Here is a 26,415-nt window from a genome sequence, read left to right on the forward strand (position 1 = left end):
ATATAAAAGCATAATTATAAGGCTACGAAAACCAAACGAATTTTATTTTATAGCGATTATACACTTGTATAAACATATTAATGGGTAGAATATTCAGATTCAGATTCAGATTTGACAATAAACCATGCCAAATATTACACACTGGCCCTTTAAATGATATATAATATATTATGCACAGTAGAGCATTTGGCAACACAAGCTTACAAACTCAAGGAAGTTGCGACTACCCACTCCTGAACTACAGTGCACCCATATTGTCAATTTGCTTCATATACCTCAAGCTTTGTAATACACATAGGAGCCATGGCACAAATTATGGCGTCTGTGTGAGTTAACAAAATGCAGCAGATCTGAAAGAAATGCTGAGTCTTCTTCAAAATCATGGTACCTACACAAACTGTACAAAATAATGGTGAAAAATTGTCTTTAGAAATGACTTGAGCCACATTTGTTCAGCCATAGCACCATCTGGTTACAAAACAACTCTCTGAGCCGTGTGCTGTAACGTCACTGGTCATTTTTCCTCAGTGGATGTAAAACATTTAGTTAGTGAGAGCATACATCATCCATTTTCTGTTGTTTTTCCGAGTTTGGGTCGCAGTGGCAGCAGGCAAGGCAAGGTAGTCCACGTATCTTTCTCCCTTGCTGCATCCTCCAGCTCTTTTTGGGGGATCCCGAGGCACTCCCAAGCCAGATGGGAGGTAATCCCTCCAGCGTGCCCTGTGGTCCGCTCCCAGTTGGACATGCTGGAACAGCTCCACAGGGATGATGCCCAAACCACCTCGGCTGACTCTAAGGAGCAGCAGTTCTACTCTGAGCTCCTTTTAGCCGCTTTTATCTGTGACCTCATTCTTTTGGTCGCTACCCAGAGATCATGACCATAGTTTAGGGTTGGAATGTAGATGCAGTGGTAAATCGAGAGCTTTGCCTTCAGCGGCCTCTTCGCCAGGACAGTCCAGTATAGCGTCTGCATTACTGCTCACGCTGCACCAGTCCGCCTGTCAATCTCAGGCTGAATCTTACCTTCACTTAGTTGTTACTATCTGGACTTCACTGTGTGCATTATTTTCAGGATGCCATTATCACCATTTTTCTTATTGCAGGATGTTTACCACTCTGAGACATCCCTCATGGTTTCTGAGAGCGTTAAGGTACCATGTGTAGACAATTGTGATTCAGGAAGGTGTCTGAGCTAGAGCTGTTGTTATATGGATTACACGAGGAGTTATTCACTCAAGCTGTGTTTTACCGCCGTCTCATTCTACACCTGCAGTAGTGATTCTTTTCTGCAGAAAATTGAGACGGAGATGTAGGAACAGGGCAGAGTCGGGCAGTCTGACAGAAATGTTTTTGCGTTGCTTTTAAGTCTGTTTCTGCAGTTAGAAATTGATCATGCTAGCAGAACAGGTGTCCAGTTTTGTTTTACAGTTGCACTACCCAGCTAGACATCCTGAATTTTCCTTTGTACGTTCAGCTCTCTTCTCTACACCCCCCTCCCACTTTTTAAGCATTCACCCTCCCTGTGTCAACACCCCTGCAGCCTTTATCATGATGAAAAATACTCAGAATCATTACCTGCTGTGTGCTACATACACTTTGGCTGTCTCTGGCTCCCCTACTGTCTTCCTTGTTTTTACTCCATTCCTCCTTTTCTCTCCTGTCTTCTGAGGAGAGATTGTGAAATCCAGAGAGACGGAGGATAAGAAAGAGAACAGAAGGCAATGCAGGGAGAAAGGGAGAACAAACATGTCACGGGTAAGGGAGAGGATCGATGTGAAAGACAGATGGGGGGAGATATAAAGTGGAAAGGAGGTGCTTGGTCAGCAACAGGGCTTCCTATCGGGAGCGGCCTTGAGCTCCATCGTGGAAGTGAACTGGGATCTTTGAAGCCCCAGTATAGATGCACACCAGATATTAAGGTAGCTGGGAAAAGCCTTGTCTGCCAGTACTGTGTATCAACTTATCAAAAATGGTAAAAAAAACAAAAAATCAAAACACTACACCGTACCAGCTGGGTTTGTGGATGGATGTCTGAATTTAAGAGAGGATATTTTTAGGAAGCTGGAATGGAGAGTCAGTAAAATTGGCCCAGCAATATGCGTTGGTTGAAAGATATTCCCTTGCTGGTTGTAGATGTGTTGTTTCCTCCCCCAGCTATTGTTTTGATCATAATAATTACAGGCAAATTCATGTTCCACTATTATAATTATTAATTATCAGCTGTGTCTTTACAAACATAGCTGATGTGTTAAACACCCCAGACAATGCAGTGAAATTATCATTTAACATAAACCAGGTGGGGGATCGGTCAAATCTGGTTACAAATGTGAATTTATCAACATAGTTTGATGTTGCAGTTCTTATGTTGTGATATAAGATAACCTCTGAATTACAGAGGCGATGCAAACTGAGAAAGGTGTTGTAAGGCTGAGTGTTTGAGTGGGATTGTTTTGTTACTGGGGTCAACAACTAGCAGGGATTCAGACCGAAGACAGAACTGTGTTCACGTTACAGAATAATATGCCACACAGGGGTGGTGGAAAATAATTGACTCTTGCATGCTTTGTGATTCTCTCTTAAAAGATGACGTCTCAATACAGAAAAGTCAGTAATCAGAAATGTAAAACCCAACTCTTCGACATTATGATCAATTGATCTATTTTTTAATTTATTTTTTGTTAGTTTTCTCTTCACTGAAAATAAAACATGAAAAAAATGAAATAAAAGTCAGAGAGAGAGAGAGACATCTTGCTAATTCATTTCATCCATCCATCCATCCATCCATCCATCCATCCATTTATTTTTTTAATTATTATTTTTCTCCCCCTCCACTCTTTGGAAGTGGCCAACCTCCCGTCGCCCTCTCTCTCGCCCTCAAACTTATAATGAAGCATGGGGGGAAAAAAGTAAAAGTTGAAGACAGAGAAATCTTTCTTTTTAATTTAATTTTATTTATTCATTTATTTTTATTCATTTATTTTATTTTTATCTCCCCCACCTTCCTTCCCTCTTCCCTCTAACTTTTATACATACTGTATATATAACGTTTTATACACAATTAAAGATGTATTAGCAACCGTTTTACTTCTGATGATAAATAGTTTCCATCCTAGACTTGTATAGCTTTTCACCACGTCCCCCCAAAATAATACTGTGATACTGATTTTAGGCCATACCGCCCAGCCCTAGGATAACTGAGCGTGAGCAACTGCAGATGGATACAATTCGACTTGCACCCCAGTGTATGGAAGCACTTTGATTTCTATGAAGTTGAAGGGAAAAGGTACCTGGACATGAGCCATGCTGTATGCCAGTTGTGTCTAACCAAACTAAAATATTTCGGGAAACCATATTTCACGTTATGCAGTAGTCACACAGTGAGAATAAAAGAAATGGTATCTTAAAAATGAAAGATTTTGATAATTTTTTAATGAGCACATCATAGATCTCTGTTTTCAAAATTGAATCATGAGGTGCAGAGAGATTCCCACCTCTGATACCAGAGTTGTTGCATGTATACAATTACCCTACGCGGCTCCTTACCTGATGATGATTGCGGCAAAAGCTGAGCCATTTCTTTTCTGCTGGACCCCCCGTGTTGCTCCCCCACAGCGCCGACAGATGACCTCCATTCTAATGAATGGCAGGCCTTTGATTTTTCATGCAGGGCTCAGGTTGGCCTGAACGTGGCCTTAAGGTGCCATCCAGATGTCAAATCAGGTTGCTCCTACTACTAAATCAGACTTACAGTAATAGACATTTATTTTCCATCAATTGATATGTTAAATACACTGCTTGTAGCACTTTTTAATTATTGTCATTTTGCCATTGTTAATTTTTCAAATGCTTTTTTTTTTTTTTTTTAAAGATATTTTTTGGGCATATTTTGCCTTTAATGGACAGGACAGTTAAGTGTGAAAGGGGGAGCTTTAATGGACAGGACAGTTAAGTGTGAAAGGGGGAGAGAGAGAGGGGATGACATGCAGCAAAGGACCCGGGCCGCTGCGGCAACAGCCTTGTACATGGGGCGCCTGCTCTACCACTAAGCCACCGACGCCCCCAAACGCTTCTTTTAACATTGACGTTCTGTTTTTGTGTTGCAGTGATTGTGTTGCAGTCAGTTTTATTGTGGGCATATGTTTTGTACTCTGGAGATGGTCCATATTTCAAATGTCTGAAAGCTTAAATGAATGCTGGAGTTAAAATTTGGAAGGTTTGCCTCGATCAGGTATCATCTCACTGAGGACCCATTTTCTTTTTACCTCTGTTGCGAGTAATGTGGAAATAAAACATTTCGTCTGCTCATTTAAATGGAAACGACGACTTCTCAACTTTGACTGCCAGTGGGATTATTGTTGGTGCTGCTGGTGCTGCTGTTGCTCACCACTTTCAGGCTTTTCTCAGAGCTTGACTGTTTTTTAGAGTTTCCAAAATGCTCTGGTTGTTCCACTGTCTGCCATTTCTGCTGCTTAGGATAGTATCTGCAAAAAATGACATTGATACTCTTTGGTAGCTGGCGATAGCTACCAGGGAAAACAAAAGGTTGGCGCACTTCCTTTGTGCCATGAATCAAGCCCACAGTTTCCCGGGAGATTGTATTGAGCGGCTGAAAGAATTGCATAGTGAAAGCGAGGTTTATAGGGAACCAATCTAAACACAGATGGTGTACTACGCTATAGCCATTACATTGTGCAATCAACATTTACTTCATAATGATAACGTTAAAGCCAAAAGTGTGCCTATTTCCACTTTAAGTCCTGAACTTCATCTAAGCAGAATGCTCCGTCTCCACTGTGCTCAGTTGTGCTTTAGCTTAATGTAGTGGCTGATGAAAACAGGCACGCACTCCCAGTTATGTGACAAACATAAATTGGAGTAATCAGTTTAATACAGTGGGTGTACAAAATGAAATTGGGTTGAAATGTAGGATTCTCAAAAAAAAGGTTATGAATTTTATAGGGAGGTAAAATTAAGAAATGGAAGGAGATTTAGTGCGCTGCCCTGTGCAAGAAAAAGGACAGAAACCTCCCACACAGCCACCATAGTTTCATCGTAATGAGGTAATTCTCTGCTTTGCCATTTCATAGTGTAAATCTAGCTGGGTGCCTCGGCCTTTGTGGTTGTTTTATGCTTTAACCGTCATTACAACAGGAGTTTAATCGGAGGGCATATCAGTATATCGTGGTGGTGACTGAATTCTTATGAACCCCCTGTTTGTTTTTAATACAGGTGAGAAGTATGTTCCAGAGGACCTACGGGGAGGTAGTGACGCTGTGCCCTCCAGGAGAAGAGGACCGGAGGAGCTTCTTCTCCGACCTGCTGTTGGTCCAAGCGGCCAGAGCTCCGCCACGCCTCAGGATCACAGGTACTCACTGTGCTCACTTAGACATACACATGCAGGTTGAGACAGTGATGTCTCATCTCTGCTGTCAGTGCTAGAGGGCAGTGTTGTCTGCATGTGCGTCTTTCCCTCCTAGATCAGGTCTCCATCTTTCCCACAGTCCTTTCTGAGTCCAGTGGAAGGTGGAGGAGCAGATGGTATTTCATTGGTATTTGAGAGATCCTCTTGTGTGTGTGCATAATTCATATTTGCCCACTGCAGTTAAATGTTTGACATTTTAGAAGCTGTTTAAATTCACTCAAAGGGATAGTTTGGATCTTTTGAAGCGGGGTTGTATGAGGTACTTATCCATAGTCAGTGTATTACCTATGGTAGATGTCACTTGACACGCCCCCAGTCTGGAGAAGCAGGTCGGACACAGCATGGAAGCTAGGCGATGTACTGCTGCTTAGTCCCACCGAAAACAGTACACAGTTTAAGTGTTAGTGTAAGTCACCCAATAACACAAGCAAACTAACAGATTGAGGCAATGATAAAGAAGCAGCTCCTGTGTTCAGTGATGTTAAATCACTGTTTTTCTCAATGGAGTCTGGCTTTGAAGAGAGCAATCTAACAGCTTCAGTTCCCCGTCGGAAATGACTGTCTGATGGCACATTAAAGTGGTAAATATATAGCATACACTTGAACTGACAGTGACTTTTTTAGGCGGCAAAGAAATATGTTTAGTAAGTAAATATTTAAGCAGTACATTGCCTAGCGTCTGTGTTGATACACCTGCCTGCTTCTCCAAACTTAAGGTGTGCCATCTGCCATCTACTGTAGGTAATACACTATACAACCCCACTGCTAAAGATCCAAACTATCCCTTTAATAAAATAGAAACATACAGATGTAAAATATTGAGGAGGCTACACTCACAAGTAGGCGCAGTGTGAAGCCTGTATTTTCTTCGACATCTCTATCCCTCATCCACATCAAAATCAGCATCCCCCATACATACTGTACCCCCTTGCCACCGCCCCAGTCCTCAGAGCTCTCCTCGCCCCACGATTGGGTTCAATATAAGAGAACTGTCCTCCCGGGCTTTCAAATGGAAATTGTGCCCAGCGTTCATCCACAGTTTGCTCATTGACGCAAGGCAGGGGTCCCCCGCTTTACTTGCCCGGTGCTCTTCAGGGGTTCCTGCCTGACTAAGACAGCAGCCTGGCTTCCAACAGAGAGGCCGGCAGAAAAGCAGGGAGAGGAATTGCTATGAGAGGGCCCGGCTGCTATTAGCCATAATTAGAATCAGGGTTTTGGATTGCTGCTAGTGAGTGAAGCGGCCCGAGGTGCTGTGGAGCCTTCCTAACGATGTCGGCAGATGCCTTGGGCGAGGACTGGTACCTTGGGAGAAGAGGAGAGGATATCTGCTTGCCTTGCTTCATCACTCTGTCATTGGCCAGAGGCTTTTCCTTAGTGTATTTCACAACCTGTGTTTGGGAAGGAGAGTAGCTGTATTATTTTTTTTCAGCTGCAAGAATCTCAGAACATGTTTTTTTTCCCTGGGGTAAGTATTTTTTGGTTTGTGTCTGCAATGATGATCAAATGAAACAGTCAAGGATCAGGTTTGATATTCCGCTGTCTGGTTGTTCACTTCTAACCAATGAGTGTTTATATTTTATTTGCATAGTTGGTGTAGTGATTTTGCCCATACGAGAGGCCGTTGTGTTTTGTTGCTGTGGGCAAATGCGCAAAGATTCTTTTTATGTGTCTGGATTGCTCTTGGTGTTAGATTTTCAGGTCTTGTTTATAGACAGAACTGTGCGAAAACTTTATTTAGTTAGTGTACTTCTCTCTTTTCTTCCAACTTTATTTATTTATTTTTTTTTGCTTCTCTCCCGACAGAGGTGTGTGTAGAGACACTACCGGTGGCAGAGGCTCCAGGCCCCAGAGTCCTGTCAGCAGAGGAACAGCGCCGCCTGGCTGAGCAGGAGGAGAACACACTACGGGAGCTCCGGCTCTTTCTCAGGGATGTGACCAAGCGCCTGGCCACTGACAAACGCTTCAACATCTTCAGCAAGCCAGTGGACATTGAGGAGGTAAAGAAGAATGGACTCATGTAGGGACCCACACCTTGATAGCTAACTCAGAGCTTGACAAGCCGGTTTAATAAAATAAACTTTGTGTGTCAGGTGTCAGACTACCTGGAGGTTATTCGGCAGCCGATGGACCTGTCCACTGTCATGACCAAGATTGACACTCTCCAGTACCTGACAGTGAAGGACTTCCTGGTGGATATCGATCTCATCTGCAGCAATGCTCTGGAATACAATCCTGACAAGGATCCTGGAGGTGAGGAAGAAAATTACATTGGCACGCACGGATACACTAATGCACACACATGTATTACACACAGTAGTATTGACCAACCACTTTTGAATGACTGTAAAAACTCTGTATGGAGAGGCGGAAAGCAGGGGCCAAAATGCAGTCTCTGACCTCATCAGCCAACAAAGAGTTAGCTTTGTGTTAGCTATTTTTAAAAAAAATATCTGCATTTATATCTGCTTAAAGAGATTAGGCTGAAATGACCAGAGCATGGAAGAGGAAGTCTTAGCTCAGATATCTGCTTGTTACACCAGATCTCCCTGAAATATTGGCCCTCATCCCCGGAGGCTCTGTTGTCGTCAGACCAAAAGCCAATGGGTTCTGAGACTGTACACATATGAACCTTAAAGGGATAGTTCGGATCTTTCGAAGTGGGGTTGTATGAGGTCAGTGTATCACAGTAGATGTTGGTCGACATGCAGACAGGAGTACCAACATGGAAGATAAACAACGTACAGCTGTGGACAGGGGCGCAGCAACAAAACGTATTCTAGCACCGCAAAAAAATTAATATCAGTGTAAGTTTACACTATATTTAGAACAATTTCACCCCTTTACCGTGCTGTCAGACAACGATTTCCGATGAGTATGTCGCTCTCTCCAAAGTTCTCATTGAGAAAAATGGTGGTCTAACATTGCTGCCGTTGATCTACCGCTGCTTTGATCAGTAAGTTTGTTCCTGTTATTGTTTGATTTTGGCACTGAAAAGAGTTAGTCCTCATTCACAAAAGCCACACGATAAGACAAACAAAGAAATTGATCGCGGCAGCAGTAGATAAGCAACTCATATGTTAAGCAAGCTAAAATTACTCTTTTTGTTAATGTTGCTAAGTGGCTTTGAAGAGGGCACAGATGGGAACTGAAGCTGTTCATGTTGCCCCCATTAACAGCAGTACATTACTTAGCTGCTGTGTCAGTACCCTTGTCTGCTTCTCCAAACTTGGGGTGTGCGGACCAACATCTACTGTAGGTAATGCACTGACTAGAAATAAGTACCTCATATGACCCCACTTAAAAAGATCCAAACAACCCCTTTTAATGTGTGCATACCTGACATGCTTGCAGTCCATCAGACGTGCCATTTGCCAGGTAAAAAATAAAACTATACATTAAATTTATATTGATCATTGCATCTAAGACTTGGTCGGAAAGCACTTTCGTGAATTCAACCAAATGTTGATGGATTCCTTTAATCCCAAACTCAATCCGAAGATTATCTCTACTCTCTGTAACTTCTACAGTACATACTCAATAAAACTTTCCAGTTTTTGTGATGGCGTAAGACTCTTGATAGTAAGTCAGCATTGGACAGTCCAAATAAGTGTGACCGTGTGTCTGTGTAGTTACTGTTGTGTTCCATTTGGCTGTCATTGTGTGAGTAAAAAATAATTAGATTTAACACTTAATGACTTTTGAAAAGGGCTTGCGGGCAGTCAAATTACAGAACCTCTAGATTGTTTTCTTCAACTTGGAAATCCAAATGAAATAAAGTGCATACAGCCCCCACCGCAAAATAACATTTCCACAGTGTAATTCATGCTCTGTAGCTGAGAAAGGCTGCATATGCATGAAAATTTAATTGTCTCTTGTCTTGCAATTTGAACAGATTTTTACATCACCCTCCTTCCCGTCTCAGCACCTTTTTCCAAAGGCAAATATGGGCTTCATAATGAGTGCTGGAAAACAGAAGAACACACATGTACACACACACACACACACACACACACACACACACACACATACACAAAAAGAGGCCAGTTATTTGCAATAGCTTACAAATAAATTGGATTTGTATTTATTGTTTAAACGGGGTACTTGCCTGCATGATGGGGGAAAAGCCCATGACACTAGAAGACAGAAGGAATTTACTGGTACCATTCATGTCATTCTAGTTTGTCAGAGAGGTGATGAAATCACGCTCACAGTTTTGACAAGGATAAAGAAAACTTGCATGTGTCCCTTGAACTCTCAACTCAGGATATCTTCTGTGACATGCCCACTTTATGCTAGTCCCATGCAGTTATTCTCATGCAGCACAATTGTTGTGTTTGCCTATTGTATTTGAATATTTCTGTGTACTGGGATCCTTAAACAGTACTTGAATTGCGTCTGAATTGGGTCTGACTGGAAAGCTGAGACTCTTGTGGATTCAGTGAGCCCAGTTTTACTCATGTGTGATGATGGTAGTCCCCATAGTAGCCATTTCATTGTACTAAGAGCATTTTTTGAAACTTGACCTCACTGTATAAAATGACCTATTGTGACCTCTAGGATAATCACAGCCTTGTTAAACTTTACAACCACAAACTAGAGACCTCGGGCATTCAGAGGATCTATGACTTTCATGGGTATATTGACAACAAGGAAGTTTGTTAGCAGTTCCCGGAACAGAATTGTTCGTCATCTAGTCCCAGAAAAATGCAGTTCTTACAGAAATCTCCAAATCCACCAAATTACAGCATGGATTTCTTTTGGTGTTTATGAAAGTCTTGGTGTCTTAATGTGATATTTTGAAGGGGATTTTTGACAATTTTTACCATTCTCAGGTAGAAGAAAATGTTAGAATTTAGCACCAAATCTTTGGAAAAAAAAAAATTCAGAAATTGTCACAGCAATTGTTAGATATAATTGAGCATGGGAAGGACCATCAAATACTTCCATCATAATGTTCTAAGCCCTCTCATACTCTAAATTTAAAATGTTTGAATAGATGGCATACTAAAACACTACTTACTACATATTTATGACCAGAAAAATTTGACACACAGTGCTGAGCCGCATCTCAAATTATTCTTCAGGTTGCCAGCTTTCAGATGATGTAAACGACTTCTGTGGCCTTGTTCAGACTGCCAGCCCAAATCATTTTTTGGCATAATCAGTTTGTATTCAGATTTATTTTAGGAGGTCTGGGCAGCAAAAAAAAAGAGGCATGGAATGCAATTTTTGTCAATGTGATCCAAACCACATTTGCAGGTTGGTTTGAGTTGGATTTTAAAGTGTCTTTGAACACAACACACAACAATAACATCAAGTTTAGAGTGACGGCAGTGCTGAGCAGATCCACGCTGCAACTAGCACAGTGATAAGAGGACAACCTGAGCCGAAATGATGGACCTTTGTTTTTATGCTTCTGCAATGGAAAGTCATGTCACCACTGTCGCTACGTAATTAATGATGCCTGCGTCATTACTACAGTAACCCATGCAGATAGGCTGTTGATGTCTGGACACACAAATCCAGTCTGATTACCTTGAGAGTTTTTCTTTATCTGCTGTGAGGGTCCAAAGGACAGAGGGATGTTGTATGCTGTAAAGCCCTCTGAGGCAAATTGTGATTTGTGATATTGGGCTTTATAAATGAAATTGAAATTGAATTACTTGCAAATAACAGTGTGTTCAGACTGTCTTTAAGATCTGATTTAAGAACCAAATCTGATTTGCCTGCAGGCTGAGCATAACCTGTGTGGCATGTACTGCTGACCTGCTCTCTCCCCCTAAAAATCCCCTATCCCCACTTAATAAAGACAAAATGGGTCTATGATAGGGAGGGGTGCAGTGGAAGAGATTAAAAAATAATAATGAAGGAGAAGTTGCTCGAGAAACGGAGCTCGTCGCACAGAAGAAAAAAGTTAATTTCTCCCAGAATCAAATCCTCAAGAGCAATACCATGATGTTAATTGAAAGCTGCATACAGTAGGCCTGCTTCAGACTATTTAATTGATATTACCATTTTAATTCCCGCCTTGTGTATTTAGCTGCTTGGTTCCCTCACACGACACCAATGGGAAGCAATTCTCTGCCAGCCCAAATGAATAAATCATATCTCTGTCTTTGCAGGCGAAGGCCTGGGTCATTTGTTGGAATGCAGGGTCTACAAATGATACACTAAAGGGGAAAAACGCAATTAGGCAGTTTAATAAAGAAGACTAACGAAGCCTCTCACCCAGTGCTTGGCCCAGGGAATATGGCCCAGACCTCGCACAATTATGCTGCTGGGAAAGTTCTACATCAGCTCACAAAGCGCTGGGAAAAAAACCTCATTATCCCTCAGCGGTGTGTTTCTCCTTGTCCTTCGTGCTATCTTCATTGTGCCATCCCTCCTTGTACAACCGTGTTGGCTTCCTTGTCTTTTACCTCCTCACCTTGCTAAATAATTACTTGGTCATGTTAAAAAGGCTGATATCTCTGTGCCTCTGTCACAAATACGTCTTTGTTGCTTGAGGAAAATGGCAATAACAACCCTTTTACTACGAAGGAACGAGTAGGAAGCAGTGTTTCATGTTCAGCTCTAGATGGGGCGGTTAGGCATCAGGGTGCTGATGAGCTCTCACGGCATCTCACCTGGCCTTTGCCACCTATTCCACTGACGGGCCCTTATAATGCACTTGCATGTACACACACTTCGACATACTCTGTCAGTGGAAAAGCATGCACGCACACAAATTGCCTCCATCGCAATTAGGCAGCCATCCTCCAATTAGACAAAGGAAGCTGGCAGATTGTGACCCCTCTGCCACTCTCTGCCTGAACTGTTCTCCCTCTGCCTGCCGTAATGAGAGACTGCCTGTTTACAGTGCCTATGCTTTTAGCCTGCCTCCTCAGCTCCGTCTTTATTTTCCCTCCATGGATGCAGGAGAGGGGGAAAAAGGAGGATTTAATGATGCCGCGGTACATCTAAGGGAAAAGAGGCATAAGAGTTATGAAGGTGTAAGTAGTGTGAGAGAGAATGCATTTCAGAAAATATTCCTTGTATATGTGCCTGTCTGTGTGTATGCCCCCACCTTTGTCTTAAAGGGCTGAAGTGGTGATATCAAGACTCTCATGCATGTCTGCCTGCTGACGTTTCTCACCAAAGCCAGCTCTATCCTTTTATTCAACCTGTGAGAAAATACTACAATCCCCTTTCTCACAGATACAGTGGAACGGGGTGGGCTGGCTATTGAATTTTTGCCTTACATTTACATACATGATGGGGTGCTGCGGACATGCAACATCATTGTGCAAATTACATGATGGGAGAAAAAGAAACTGCTATCTTAAAAAATGTTATAATGCCATGGCAGAGATTCAAAGGACGTGCACAGAGGACCACTGTTTTTTTATCTTGTGGCACTGATGTCATGTTTCACTGTCTCCTTTGTTCTCAGACAAGGTGATCAGGCACCGAGCATGCAGTTTAAAGGACACAGCCCATGCTATATTTGCGTCCGAGCTGGACCCCGAGTTCGACCGCATGTGTGAAGAGATCAAGGAGGCACGCAGGAAGAGGGGTAAGAAATGTTTCTCAGCCACTGAAATAACACACCAGCTATTGTACTTGTATCTGTGCACTGTTGTACAGGTGAGGGATGACACTATAAAACTTGATCATCTCTGTTAACATCGAAAAAATTTACAGGCCCAAATGTATCCCTGAAAGGACAATTCATCCTAAAATCAAAAATACATATTTTTCCTCTTTCATGTAGTGCTTTTATCAGTCTAGATTGTTTTGGTGCAAGCTGCTGAGTGTTGGATATACTGGCTGTAGAGATGTCTGCCTTCTCTCCATTATAATGGAACTAGATGGCACTCAGCTTGTGGTTCTCAAAGTGCCAAAAAAATACATTTAAAAAACTCAACAGCAATGTCTCTTTCCAGAAATCATGACCTGGTTACTCAAGATAATCCACAGACCTTGTTGTGAGCAGTTTCATGTAGGAAGTATTTTCTTTCTACTGAACTACACCCACCAACCGAATCACCGCACAGAAGGAAGCATGCATCTGCTCATGGTTGAGAGGCTCCTGACAGTGTGAGATGTAAACATTAGCCCCCTTTATTATACTGCCTGTTGACGGCGGGAATGTTGCGCCGTTATTCTGCCAACAAAGGTAGAAATACAGAATAGTTGGTATAGAGTTTTCTCGCCTTAAAGCCAGCTGTGGTTCTAATAATGGCGGCAAATTGACTTCTGTGTAAAAAATGTAAGCCGGCAGGACAGTGTTATGTGTGCATCCCACCATTGTAAGAATGAAAAAGCAGCTAGCAGCAGTTAGCAGCTAACTCAAGGAATAACAGCGCTTGAAATTGTTTGCAAATTGGAAAAGCAGTGAGGTCCGGAAGCCCCTTACCCCACAAGCAGAGGACGAGATCAACCACTATATATCAGGAACGGTAAAATGATTGTTATTGCCATGTTATGCCATTGTTATTGTTTAGAAAGTGCTGGCGGTGTGTTTTTTTATATGTCCACCGAGAGGTTGATGCTGTTGTGTTAGACGTCACACCCGTCGTGCTTCTTTTTGCTTCCCGAACGCCAGCATGCTATCTAAAACACATACTAGGGTGGCATTACGTCGGCGTCGTTTGCTTCTGGATAAAAAACCCCAGCAAAGCCAGCGTAATAAAGGCTCTTTGTTGTGGCAGTATTGCGGAATCTCTGAGTAATAAGCACAATTCGTGACATCCCCCTCTGGTGAGCTGTAATGTTAGCTAGCTCAGTGTTTCTACATGAGCTAGCAGTAGATACACACTTCCTTCTGTGTGGTGATTCGGTTGGTGGGTGTGATTCGGTAGAAAAAAAATAGTTCCTACATGAAACTGCTCACAACAAGGTCTGTGGATTATCTTGAGTAAACAAGTCATGATTTCTGGAAAGAGACATTGCTGTTGAGTTTTTAGATTTTGGCACTTTGAGCACCACAAGCTGAGTGCCATCTAGTTTCATTATACTGGAAAGAAGGCAGACATGTCCAACACTCAGCAGCTCATACCAAGGCAATCTAAATTGATAGATAGCGCTAAAGATAAGAGGAAAAGTATGTAGTTTTGATATCAGGGCGAACTGCCCCTTTAATTAGTACTGTACTACAGCACAGCTTTACAAGATCATTAACCTTAATAACTCCAGTTACTTGATAAATACCTGTAATTTCATCTTCACTGCCCTTTTCATCTAGGGATGCTTGTTTTCAGTACATTATTGGAAGAGCAGACTAATATAGCATACTAATAACCCTGAACTGAGAGGCATCATTTGTTTATCTAAACAAATAAACATTTTGGAAGAATACTCCCTCACATGAATAATGAGCCCAGTCCATGCTGGCTGTGTAGTTCCCGGCCTGCCCCCTCACCCCCTCTCTCTTTGTTTCTAGAAAGTCTTTGATAGATTATTTCAGAGAATAGAAACCTGCTTTTAGGAAGGGGGAAAAAAATCTGTAGGCTAGCCCGGTCGCACTTGATGGAGCAGTCAGTTTTTAGTGTAGACTATGTGGCGTGGAAAGGAGCGATGCCCGAGGCTTCAGTGTTCCAGACAGTGCCTTCTGTGCTCGCTGTCTGCCTGGCGCTCTGCATCTGTACACTCACCAAACAGCCCCAAGCAGTGCTGAGTGGATTTAGGGTAAATCTGAATTAGGTTTATGCACATAGAAACACACACATATACAGTGTAGTTAAATTCCTGTTGCTCCATACTTAGCCAAGACTGCAGAGTCGGAAAGAAATGAAACCACTACAAAGTTTTTTTTCCCTCCGTCTCTTATTGATTGACCATGAAGACATGTCCCTCCCTGCTCTTGATAGTTTTTGAATTCACAGGCATGAGAAAACAAAACCATTCTGCCACATCAGAAGCGGATCTAAGTGCCTCGTGCTTTTCCCCATGAAATATCCTTTATCTTTCAAGGAGATGAGACACTGTCACACATTATTGCCCTTTTTGTTCTGGTCTGTCGTGATTCATTTTTTGGGAATGTTTTAAGGCTCACAAGCGCATTGAGGAAACTGCACAAGAGGACCCGGTTTCTCTTTAAAAACATTATCTACAGTATTATGCACAGCCTTTACCCCCTGAGGGCCTATTGACTTCTGACTTAAGCCACAGAGGTTTGGCTCTTCCGTGTCGAGCGGGAAACTTATCAAAGAGGAAGCAATTTTCAGAAGTCACTCTGTTGCTTTTGATTTCCTCTTTTAGCAACTAAAAGCACAGGATGCTAAATGAATATTGCAGGAGCAGAAGTCAACTGCCTGAGAGGAGGAATACAGCAGTGTAAATATTTCATCTTCCAGTCAAGGTCCTGCTATAAAGCTATCAATTAGCCCAGCGCTGCATGATGCCCATTTGCAGCAGTGTTCAAAACCCGCAGTGCATCTCAGTGGATTTTCTCCCCCCCACACCCCGTGACAAGATGAAAGGAGCTATGATAAATTTGGCCAAAAAACTTCAATATCACTTGATGTCAGAGTTGAAATGTCTCATTTTCAGGGGCTTGCATGACTCCACACTCCACCTCTGCTTTTGATTCCCGTCACACTCAGCCTCTCAGAGTGAAACATGGAGCCACTGCAAAGGGAAATCATTGTCATTTTTTTTTTTGTCGTAATATTTGCGCTGATGGACATGCGGTTGCACCTCGCTCACCGTGTCGCAACCCCTCGGTCATCCTCGTCTGTCGGATCACATTTTCATCACTTTCTGTCAAAGCACCTTCCTCGTCTTTCAGTGTTTGTACACACATCCACACACACACGAGCACTCTATCTCTCCAGCAGTGTGTTTCAGAAGTGTTTTTCCCATCTCCACACACACACACATTGCACACACAAAGTCTATTGTCTGTTGACGGTAACTGATCCTCTGTGGGCACCACAGACCTCCAGACGCCAGCTCTGCCGACGCCGCCGACGGGCGCTGTGGCAACCAGAAAGCAGCACACTGCAGGAGAGGAGCAGGCGAGGAGCAGCACTCAGGGCGAGGCCACTGAAAAACAGTGCACCACTAGTGAGTATTCAGACTCCATCCGAAACTTATATAGCTGCTAATCTTTGGAGTGATCATGCATGAGTGTGCCCTCTGTAACCCACACACCCACCTAATAGGAAAAGCTAAGCCTACCATCCACTTTGAAGACTTAAAAGATTTTTAAAAAGACTAAAGTCTGACACCCTCTAACATCCAAAGACAATGTGAGTTTTTAGTCACACACTATAGGATTTTGTACTGACTGGGGATCTTGCAAGTTCACAATTTGCATGACTACAACTACCTTTTAAGATTATTTCCCATCATGTTCTGGTGGAAAATATTACGCCAAACTACCTTTTAATGAGTGACATATAAACAGTCCGCAAAAGCATATAACTCCAGAAACACAAGATGAAAGGTGGTGTTTATATACGTCTATATGTGGTGTGAGATGTTGGTATCAAATAAATGAATGTGTGAGTATCTTGGTGTTATGTAGACAGTATTCTTGTCAATTCAGCATCAATATAATCCCCAAATACAAACTTTACATTTTGGATTTTGTCATCTCAATGTGTACCAGCATCCGTTGCCTCAACTGTGCTGTTTTAGTGGGAGGAAACTGGGGGAACGAGTGGCGAACCAGAAACCCTAAGCCGGGCGGCCCACCCAGCCTAAGCTGACCCCCTGCCTGGTTCAAGCACGGGGGATTTTTTTATAATGTATTTTTAAGATGGTAGCCTAGAGTGTAAAGATAAACGCTCTGCTAATGTTCCAATTAACAGCAGTGAAGATGAAATTGACTACACATACAAGCACTCACACATACACACACAGCACAGAGCCACGAGCCTCTGACATAAGGGCAGCCGCTGTTGCGATAAGGAGTTCGACCCAAGTCAGTGAGGTAACGTTATGCTTGCTGGTGTTAATGTTACCTATTGGCTAACATTAGGCTGTTTGTAACAGTAACATTACTGTTCATGCTTGTACATCAGCAGCTGGCGTTTTGCGCTTACAGTGAGTGAGATGACGATAACGTTACTATGAGGAGCCAAAACTCTGCAACAAATCATATTACTTACTTAGTCCTCTTCATCCTCTGTGGAACATAAGACTGCAGTGAGATCTCTCCATTGTATTTAGTCCTTGCGCCATGCTGTGCCTCTCCCCGTGACGGCTGCATCTTGTCCAGCAGGCACACCAGCTAGCTCTTGGGGGCCCTGTGCAAAGTCTTGTTTTGTCCCCCTACTTCAATCACACCAAGGTCCTGTCCCAATACCCACACTTCCCCTAGAAATACCCACTTGCACTTGGTTGTGCCCGTTCACTTTTAGGCTAGTGGTGTCCCAAAAAGAATTGAGGTAGTGGAAGTGGTTTCCAAGTCAGCAACTTCAGCAAGTTTTGGAAAACAATTTGTTACCGTATGATCAGACTGTAGGCTATACAAACAACAGATGGTTGGACTAGCGTAAACTCATCAGCAACTCGGTTGAACACAGCGTCAAAATATTTAAACAAATCGACTTACCCGAAGAAATCGATCAGAACTTTCTTCTCCGTTGATTCATCAGATGAAGAAGAATAAATATAGCACACGCCACAACACAAGCGCTGGAGCTGGCATTTTCATTGCGTCGCTACTACGTGTGACTGACGCCACGCTAATTTGCATGAAGTGGTGTCCCATTTCTTAGGGAAAGATGTCTACNTGCGTCGCTACTACGTGTGACTGACGCCTGCACGTCAGCCACGCTAATTTGCATGAAGTGGTGTCCCATTTCTTAGGGAAAGATGTCTACCCTTATATTTCTCACTTCCCTCATCAAGGGTTATCTCGCAAACGAGGGCACTCAATACCAAGTGGCAGATTTAAGGGGTAGAAATGGGACAGGCCCCAAATCTCCATCATATCCAATATGCACATGAGACCAAATGCAAATTTTTAAACATACAAACTTATTTAATTTGACTTAACTGGCTGCTGGCGTGCACCAGGCTGCAGCCAGCCCCCGTCAAAGGATACTTGACACTTTTCTTGGGGTAAACCCTGAGAGCTGTTTCAAAAATTAAGATTTCCAAGTAAAATAAGTGCTGGTTAATGAATTAGATGCTTGCTGACATCAACTCAGACCTTTGCTCTCTTAACAACTCCACTAGTTTTGCCCCGTTTCCCACAGTAAAGAGAACTGAGACTTGTTCATGTTCTTGCACCTCCCCAGAGTCCCTCTCCATGTTTTCTGTGTACCTGGTTTGCTGCTTCCTGTTTGTGCTGGAGAGAGCACAGCTGTAGGTTGTTGACAGTGTCCACATCATCAAACTTAAGTAGTTGCATGAGACAAAACTAAAAATGTACGGTAATATTAAACATGTTTAATTTTATCTGAATGTCAGTATGAGAAAATCACTGACTTAAGACGGCACAGTCTGAGTTTTATGACCGCCCCACACCAAATGATCGAGATCATGGGAGCGCCCACAGACTGAGCTAAAACTCATTATTTTATTCCGACATTGGAAATTTGCCTGTGACCGTGAAATAGTTTGAAAAGTCGTCAGGTGTAAAGCTGGCATTGAGTGACAGCAGTGCTGCGTCCACTACACAGTCAGGAAACACACACCGTCAACTTTCTGTCTCTTTGACTTACACACACTCTCAAACTTTGGTTCTCACCTATTTTTCTGTCTCTGACGCAGCAGCAAGCAGCTGGGTTGTACTACAACAGTATACCAGATGTATATGCGATGCCACACACCTGCCTGCTCACACACACACACACACACACACACACACCTGCCTGCTCACACACACACACACACACACACACACACACACACATGTGCATACATTTCTCATCAGTGGAGAAGCATCACAGTGAGTAGCCTCATTAGCGAGGCTGCTCCCTCCCAACCACTCGGAACATGACCACGCCACAGAGCAATTACATGCCCACCTGTGGTAAACGGCAGGTGCCTAAGGGTGAAGGGAAGGCCAGGTATGGGCAGGGGGCAGACTAATGAGGCTGTTACCTGAGCCAATCAGAGGTAAGCAGGTTGTACATGCAATCTGGAGAATGCCCTCTAGATTCCACCTCGACAAATAATGGAAATGATATGATCTTAAAGGGAGTCTTTAGCAGCCATCATGAGATGTCCAGAATCTAGATAAGTCATAGGAGTATAGAGGTAGGATATGTGGCATGTGTTGTGTAGTGCAGTCAAAAAAAAAGGTTTATCAAGACATCAATACCGAATATTTGCGCTTTCTCACTCTCTCCTATTGTTAATGTTTACTACAGTCATTCTGCCGCTCTCTGCTACTAACCAAGAGAAGAAAAAATCGTCCTCATGTTATAGCCTTGTTATATTTGTCTTTTAATATTAATTTTAAATTGCATGCCCTCAATGTTAATTTTCCCAGAGGTGTCAACAATGGTATCAAATATTGATATTTTTCACTGTGTTGTATTGAAGTCAGAGATTCCAGTATGGTGGAAACACTGGTGTTGTGACATCCTCTCAGAAAAATCACCGAACTCATTTCATTATCTGTGCAAATCACAGTTAATCCCCTTTCTGTGTGATTAGTGGTGTAATTTTGACTTCAAATATGGGGGACACAGTTAGTACAGGCACAAATCCTCCAAAGGGCTGTAGTTTTTCAGATACCCCAACCTGAGGTAGAACAAAATGTAACCATGTTTTTCATAATCATGATTTGCCGCCTTCATGAAGTGGATGGTCTTAACAAAAGTATTTTATACATTAAAAAGAGATGAAATTGATTAATATAGTACAGTACAGCGCACAGTAATACTATTCTGGAGATGGGTTGGTACCTACTTAAACTTGTGTGATTTTCCAGCTATTTCTTGGATTACGTTCAGACTTGCACTAAAATCTGCCCTGCACCTCAACGTAGAGGTGTCACAATACACTGCTATTGATGATAACTGCGCTATTAATGTGCTGAAATATTGATACCATGTTAATAGTATGCACATGATGATATGTAAATAATCCAGAGCCTCCTAAAATATGAATGTAGGGAGGTGGAGAGGGAAACAAAGCGAGAACAGGAAGAACCACAAATGATTTAAAGATGAATTTGACTGATAGCTTTAATTATTTAAGAAAAAAATCTGTGGATTTATCAAGAAATCCTTTAGTGACAATAATAGTCTAGTGAAAATTTGATATTGTGGGGCATCGGTGGCTTAGTGGATAGAGCAGGTGCCCCATGCACAAGGCTGTTGCTGCAGCGGCCCGGGTTCGACTCCAGCCTGTGGCCCTTTGCTGCACGTCACTCCCTCTGTCTCTCTCCCCCTTCATGCTTAGCTGTCCTGTCAATTAAAGGCAAAAAATGCCCCCAAAAATATCTTAAGAAAAATAAATAAAAAAATGTGATATTGTGGGCACCCAATGCGTAAAGCTGGCGTCCAATATAAAAAGACAGTGTCCTCGCTGCAGCAGCCGGAGGTTCGATTCCAGCCTGTGGCCCTTTGCTGCATGTCATCCCCTCTTTCTCTCCCCCTTTCACTCTCAGTTACTGTTCTGTCAAATAAAAGCATAAAAGCAAAAAAAAAAAAAAAAGTATAAAAACAGAAAGAAAAGAAATCTGGATATTGTGCTAAGCCCTCCATCAAAGCAATATGAACATCAAAATATTTATTTATTATAAAACTAGAGCCTTGAGGCTTTTAAATACAAAGATGTCAAAGGCAGAAATTTACATTTACATTTACTCAAGGTAATACAGTGTGATGTTATGTTAGCACGGTCGTCATGTTGATAAAGGTGGTGCAGTAAAGAAAATATGTGAGGAGTAAAAATCTTTTTTTTCATGTTAATATGTAACAAAGTATGCAAAAGTCATTTTTGAAATATCCTTTATAATTTGGAGATATATCAAAAACAAATGTTCACCCCATTAAACCCTGTGGTGCTCAAGATTTAACATTTATCTCCACTTACAGTAATTAAACTGGACACTGAGCTCCAGTTTTATACATACTGTTACCACTTTTCAAGATTTTGTACAAATTTTTGAAATTTTGTGAAGTTTTTCCCTGTTTAATTTCTATAACTTATAAGATATAAACACTATTCGAACTCCAATACCTTCTTTTAATATGTTAGTTTTCAGACCTTAAAATCAGGGGGATTCAATACTGTCATGTCCCCCACATTCCCCCCAGTGAGTTACGCCCCTGTGTGTGACCCAGCTTAATTTTATTTTGTGGCAGGAATGATGATGTGATATGACATGACATGAATGAATTTATTGGCTGAAGCTGTATGCCTTGATACATATTACAGTCTGTTTGTTGTAGCCAAAGTTTAGATTCATTTCTGAGTGTCTGTGTAGTACAACTGTCCAACACAAGGTGGCGCTTGTCCCTCATGAGAGCGTCCCCATTGGAACACCTGCTGTTTGGGTAAACCATCCCTTCTCCCAGAGAGCTGGTGCCCTCTTGAGAGATGAGGGCCTCTGTTGGCCACCATTAATACTGTAAGACTCTTGTCTCGAGCTCACTACGGTTTATCTTGTTCTGCTAAGCCTGGAAAAAAAACACAGCTCTGTAGCAGGGAGGTGTTATTTAATTAATTGTTTAATTTTCTCCAAATATAATTTAGTCTTCTCCGGGGTGAACTAATGGAGCTTTGATGGAAGACTTTAACGTCAGACCTGATCCAGTAGTTTTTCAAAGATTCATATTTTCATGTCAATACATATTATACACGGTTCAGTCTAATGCAGTGCAATGCTACACAATCAGTAACTTCAGTCTAAATTGCCACTGAGCTGATTCAACATCTCTGACACTCTGTCAACAAAAAGTCAACTTGAAAAGATTCAGAAACTTATTGTTCACTGCCTTGGTGTTTTATTTTATCACGTTATTGTAACTTATGAACTCACGTCTCAGAGTATTGATTAATTTACTGTGCATTAAGCTGATATAATGTCTCACTTATCATATCTGTAATGATGTGAAACTCATAAAAGCAAGGTAAAAAAAGAGTTCATGCTAATATTATTCAACCAATTGATAATTGTGTAACCCAGACAGACCTCTATTCCTCCTTTAAGGGTGACAGTCAGCAGTCAGGCACGTATTTGCTGCTTTTAGCTGTAGTTTTTATCTGTAAAGCCAAATGTCACAGATGCGGACCACCAATTTAGAAGCTCTTGGGAGAGTCGTTATCAGCCTCCACCAGAGGCTTTAATTAATTAGGCTAACTCAGGTGATTAATTTGTGACATCGGCAGCATGTTCTCACCTGGAGCACCTCAGCAAGGCAGCTATTAGGCTAATTGATCACAGAGTCAGTTGTGCCTGGAGATGTGACACAACATCATAATGAAAGCGCAGTGCATGCGGCGGAGGAGATGCGTCCTCTGTGCCGATGCTGAAGGAATAAACTGTTTGTGGAAATACACCCGCTGCAGCTGGGTCACACCGGGGTCGCTGGCTTTCCCTTCGTCTCCCACGGAAGGTCAGGACACATGAAGGTTAAAGTTATCCCTAGATCATTACCTGCAGGGGGAAGCCTATCTGCAGCTGTTTTGGTATCTGCTTTTTCTATAGGGCTTTTATCTGGGCCACCTCTCCCTCTCTCCCTCCATCCCTCTTTCCCGTCTGCCTAGAGCCGAGAATTGCCTGCGACATTCAGATATAACGGAGAGTGGTAGCAGGAATGAGATGCACTATTTGGAACCGTGGAGAAGGTTTCACGAAAAGCTTTTTGAAGGCTCTGGACATTTCTGAATCAGGTGTTAAAAGCAGTGGCCGTGGATAAGCCCGGTTGTTGAGATCGAGATAGCCGGGGCAGCCGCTGCTGCTGCCGGGTCAATCAGGGGGAGGAAGGCGGGAGACCTCTCTGCTGTTAATGCACAATAAAACTGGAGGAAGGATGTGGTTTCCATTAGCCTGCATGGATAGCTCTGTCATGGTTTCTCTGCTCCCCCTCTCTCATAGCTCTTTCTCTTTCAACCCCCCCTCCCCCTCTCGCCTGTCACTCACTCCCAGGAGGAGCAGAAAACCCCAGGCCCATTACCTGGGCCACAGCCCCGGGTTCATTCATAGTGCATCACCACAAGGATCTGGTTCATATGGAGTGCCTTCCTTTCATTCATAATTAAGTCTTCTCTTTTTCTCGTTCACTCTTGACATTTTTTCACACGCCAAATCAGACAGCCAGAAAACATGTGCTATTGATTGCTTAGCTAAATATCAATGTCAGGTTATTCTCCTGCTTTTCTTAAATATCTTAGTCAGACCTAAGTGGTGTGCTACTTTTCCTCTTTGGTGAAAAAAAAGAAAACCTCTCACAGTCTATTTTTTTTGGCATGGTTCACCAGTGTTTTTCCACTGCCGATTGACAAGATGGTCCTTATTTAACTGTTGAACTGTTTGCGGAAGAAAAGAATAACGATGCAGGCGCTGCATAATGTGTCCTCTGCGTCACTCAATAGCACGCCCAAGGCAACAGGCACCAGGCTGTATTCATGTAGACGAAACACTGCTGTGTGTTGCCTCTCCCCTGCCTTGCATCTCGCATCACGGTAAACAGACAGCTCATCTCCCCCCATTGCCAATGTCAATCCATCACAAGACCTTGATGGGATATTTAAGTCATAATAAACACTCGCGCTTCCTTTTACCCCGGGCTGAAGTAGTTACCGCATGAAAGGATGGCCTGGATTTTTTTTTTCGCGCTCAGGACAAAGGGACAGCAGGCACACAGCCCTGTGACGTACACGGGGAAATAGGTTAATGGGAGGGCACTTTGTCCGTTTAAGAAACACAAAGCACTGTTGAAGACAGTTCTATTAACTTGATTTTCTCATCTTTGCCTCTTCTGTTTACAAGGACGCACTACGCTGACTGAAGGGAGAGGTTTAACCTTGAAGCCAATGTGTTTTGCATACAAGCTGATGTCCGTAATATCTCCCACGTATTCGTTTTACTTGCAGGAGCTTCAGAATCAGAATTACTTTATTGATTCCCAAGGGGACATTGGACAACAGTTGCTTTTATTCTGTGTATAAGCATGTTGGATAAGAAATATGTAGAGAAATGTGTATCTTACTGCAAGTGTGGTGAATATATACCCTATAATCATGAGAAGAATAATGCCCAGTTGAATTTATATTGCGCAAATTACATAGAGGTTTGCAGCTGAAACCGTGCAGTATTGCACAGTTGAAAATCTAAATGATAAATAAATGATGGGTTATAGCTGCTACTGACGAGTGAACAAACAAACCAGTACAAACCAGTTGTTGCCACTGTCCCTGTTTTAAAGCTGTGCGAGTGTTGGATTTGATGCATTCCACTTAACTGAGAGTTAAGTAAAATGTGGGCACACAGTTGGCCAGTACGTCATGACTGTACAATCCAAGTGATCTATAAACACCCTCATGTCACCCAATCCCCCTGTGAAGATTTCTGCGCTTGTTTTCTTCCTTCATCTCACATTTTTGTTCCAAATCTGAGAATTGGAAAAGAAAATGTGATAATGAAATTCTGTCCTGCAGTTGATCCTTTCTTGTTTGGCAAATTGATTCAGCGAATGCAAAACAATGTTTTCTTCAAAGTGTTTTTTAAATACTGGGGTATGTATGTTTTTGCACTAATATATTCCTGTATTCAAATCAGAGCTCCTATTATATCAGTTATCTTAGAGTGTGTGTACATGGATATGAATAGCGTGTTTATGATCAGGCTTTTGGAGTATCCTGTTTGTGTTTGAGCATGTAAACACCATGTGCTGTTTATGAAAAGCTCGAACATGATAGCTGGAGTGCTCCTAAAGAAACTGGGATACTGTTGCATGTATCCACCTCATGCTGGTTATTGAGGATCACTGGCTGTCTGCACATGCACAGCTTCAGCCAAGCGGAGCTGAAAGTTTCTGGTAATGACCATTGCTAACAACAACCTACTTGCTTTTGGGTTGTTATATAATTTCCAGCAAGTACCACAATACAAAACGTGTTTTCTTTTTCAAAAGTACAAACACAAAATGACGGCAATTACTAACCCATCTTTTAAGTGGTTACGTCTTGAGTATGAACGTGAGCAGACAGCTGATACGCACGATGGTTTGCTTACATGACATGAGAGAAGTGCATATTTAATGGACTCACTGTGGACAATGACAGTGTGTTAATGTACTTAGTAACTTTGCCACCACTGTATGGGTTAGAATTGATAACATGTGTGTTGCTGTAAAATCTCTCAATTTATATATTGCTGGAAAAATAATTAATTTAACTAAAGGTGTGTTCACACCGGACTTTTTATTTTTTTCGCTGTCGCTCGGTTCGCCCCTTTGATATCGCTTCATCGCTCAGTTGCAATCGCTCGTCAATGTGGCAGAAATCAACAGACTTGCTTTTTCGCTTTGATGACGTCATTGAAGCAATCAGGGTATTTCAGGAGGGGGGTTCTTGACTGTCATGACATGTCAGCTTCCTTAAAAGTATAGCTGCAAATTAAAAGCAACAATAGATGTAAAAACACACAAAGACAATACATCTGAGCATTTATAGGCTACCTCCGACCGCGGCAGCGGCTGAAAATTATACATTTTGATACATGCAGGTATACATATTGCAAAACTCTGTAAAAGTACACCAAAGCATACAAAAGACGAAGAAATTATGATTTTTTTTAAATTTTTTATTTTTTTTACCTATTTTGGCACACATACAAAATCCTCCTGCTCCTCGCTCCAGGCAGCTCCGACTCCGCCCACATGCTCTGACTCAGGCATCAGAGCCTCTGAGCTACAGCGATAGATGCATTGGCGCTGTCCGTGGTGCTTAACACTAGGACTGCCAGGATTACAGCGCCCCTCCAAGCGCCGCAACATATGTAACTTCATTGTTTATGCTGCCCGTGTGCTCAGAAGCACACCAAAAATGCATTTGAGTAATTTCCGAGAAGTTATGATAAAATAAAAAAAATA

General features: G+C 42.3%; 1 protein-coding gene across 2 annotated transcripts in view; it reads left to right on the forward strand.

Moving 5' to 3' along the window:
* atad2b (ATPase family AAA domain containing 2B) overlaps positions 1–26,415 on the forward strand; it is a 135,894-nt gene that overhangs the window by 29,229 nt on the left and 80,250 nt on the right. For both annotated transcript variants that reach the window (XM_050058661.1, XM_050058662.1), the window contains exons 20-24: positions 5,230–5,365; positions 7,226–7,419; positions 7,513–7,672; positions 12,855–12,977; positions 16,343–16,471. In XM_050058661.1, coding sequence (XP_049914618.1) covers positions 5,230–5,365; positions 7,226–7,419; positions 7,513–7,672; positions 12,855–12,977; positions 16,343–16,471 — 742 coding nt within the window. The remainder of the gene's footprint in view (positions 1–5,229; positions 5,366–7,225; positions 7,420–7,512; positions 7,673–12,854; positions 12,978–16,342; positions 16,472–26,415) is intronic.

The sequence above is a fragment of the Epinephelus moara genome, chromosome 12, assembly GCF_006386435.1.
Source record: "Epinephelus moara isolate mb chromosome 12, YSFRI_EMoa_1.0, whole genome shotgun sequence".
Classification (NCBI taxonomy): Eukaryota; Metazoa; Chordata; class Actinopteri; order Perciformes; family Serranidae; genus Epinephelus; species Epinephelus moara.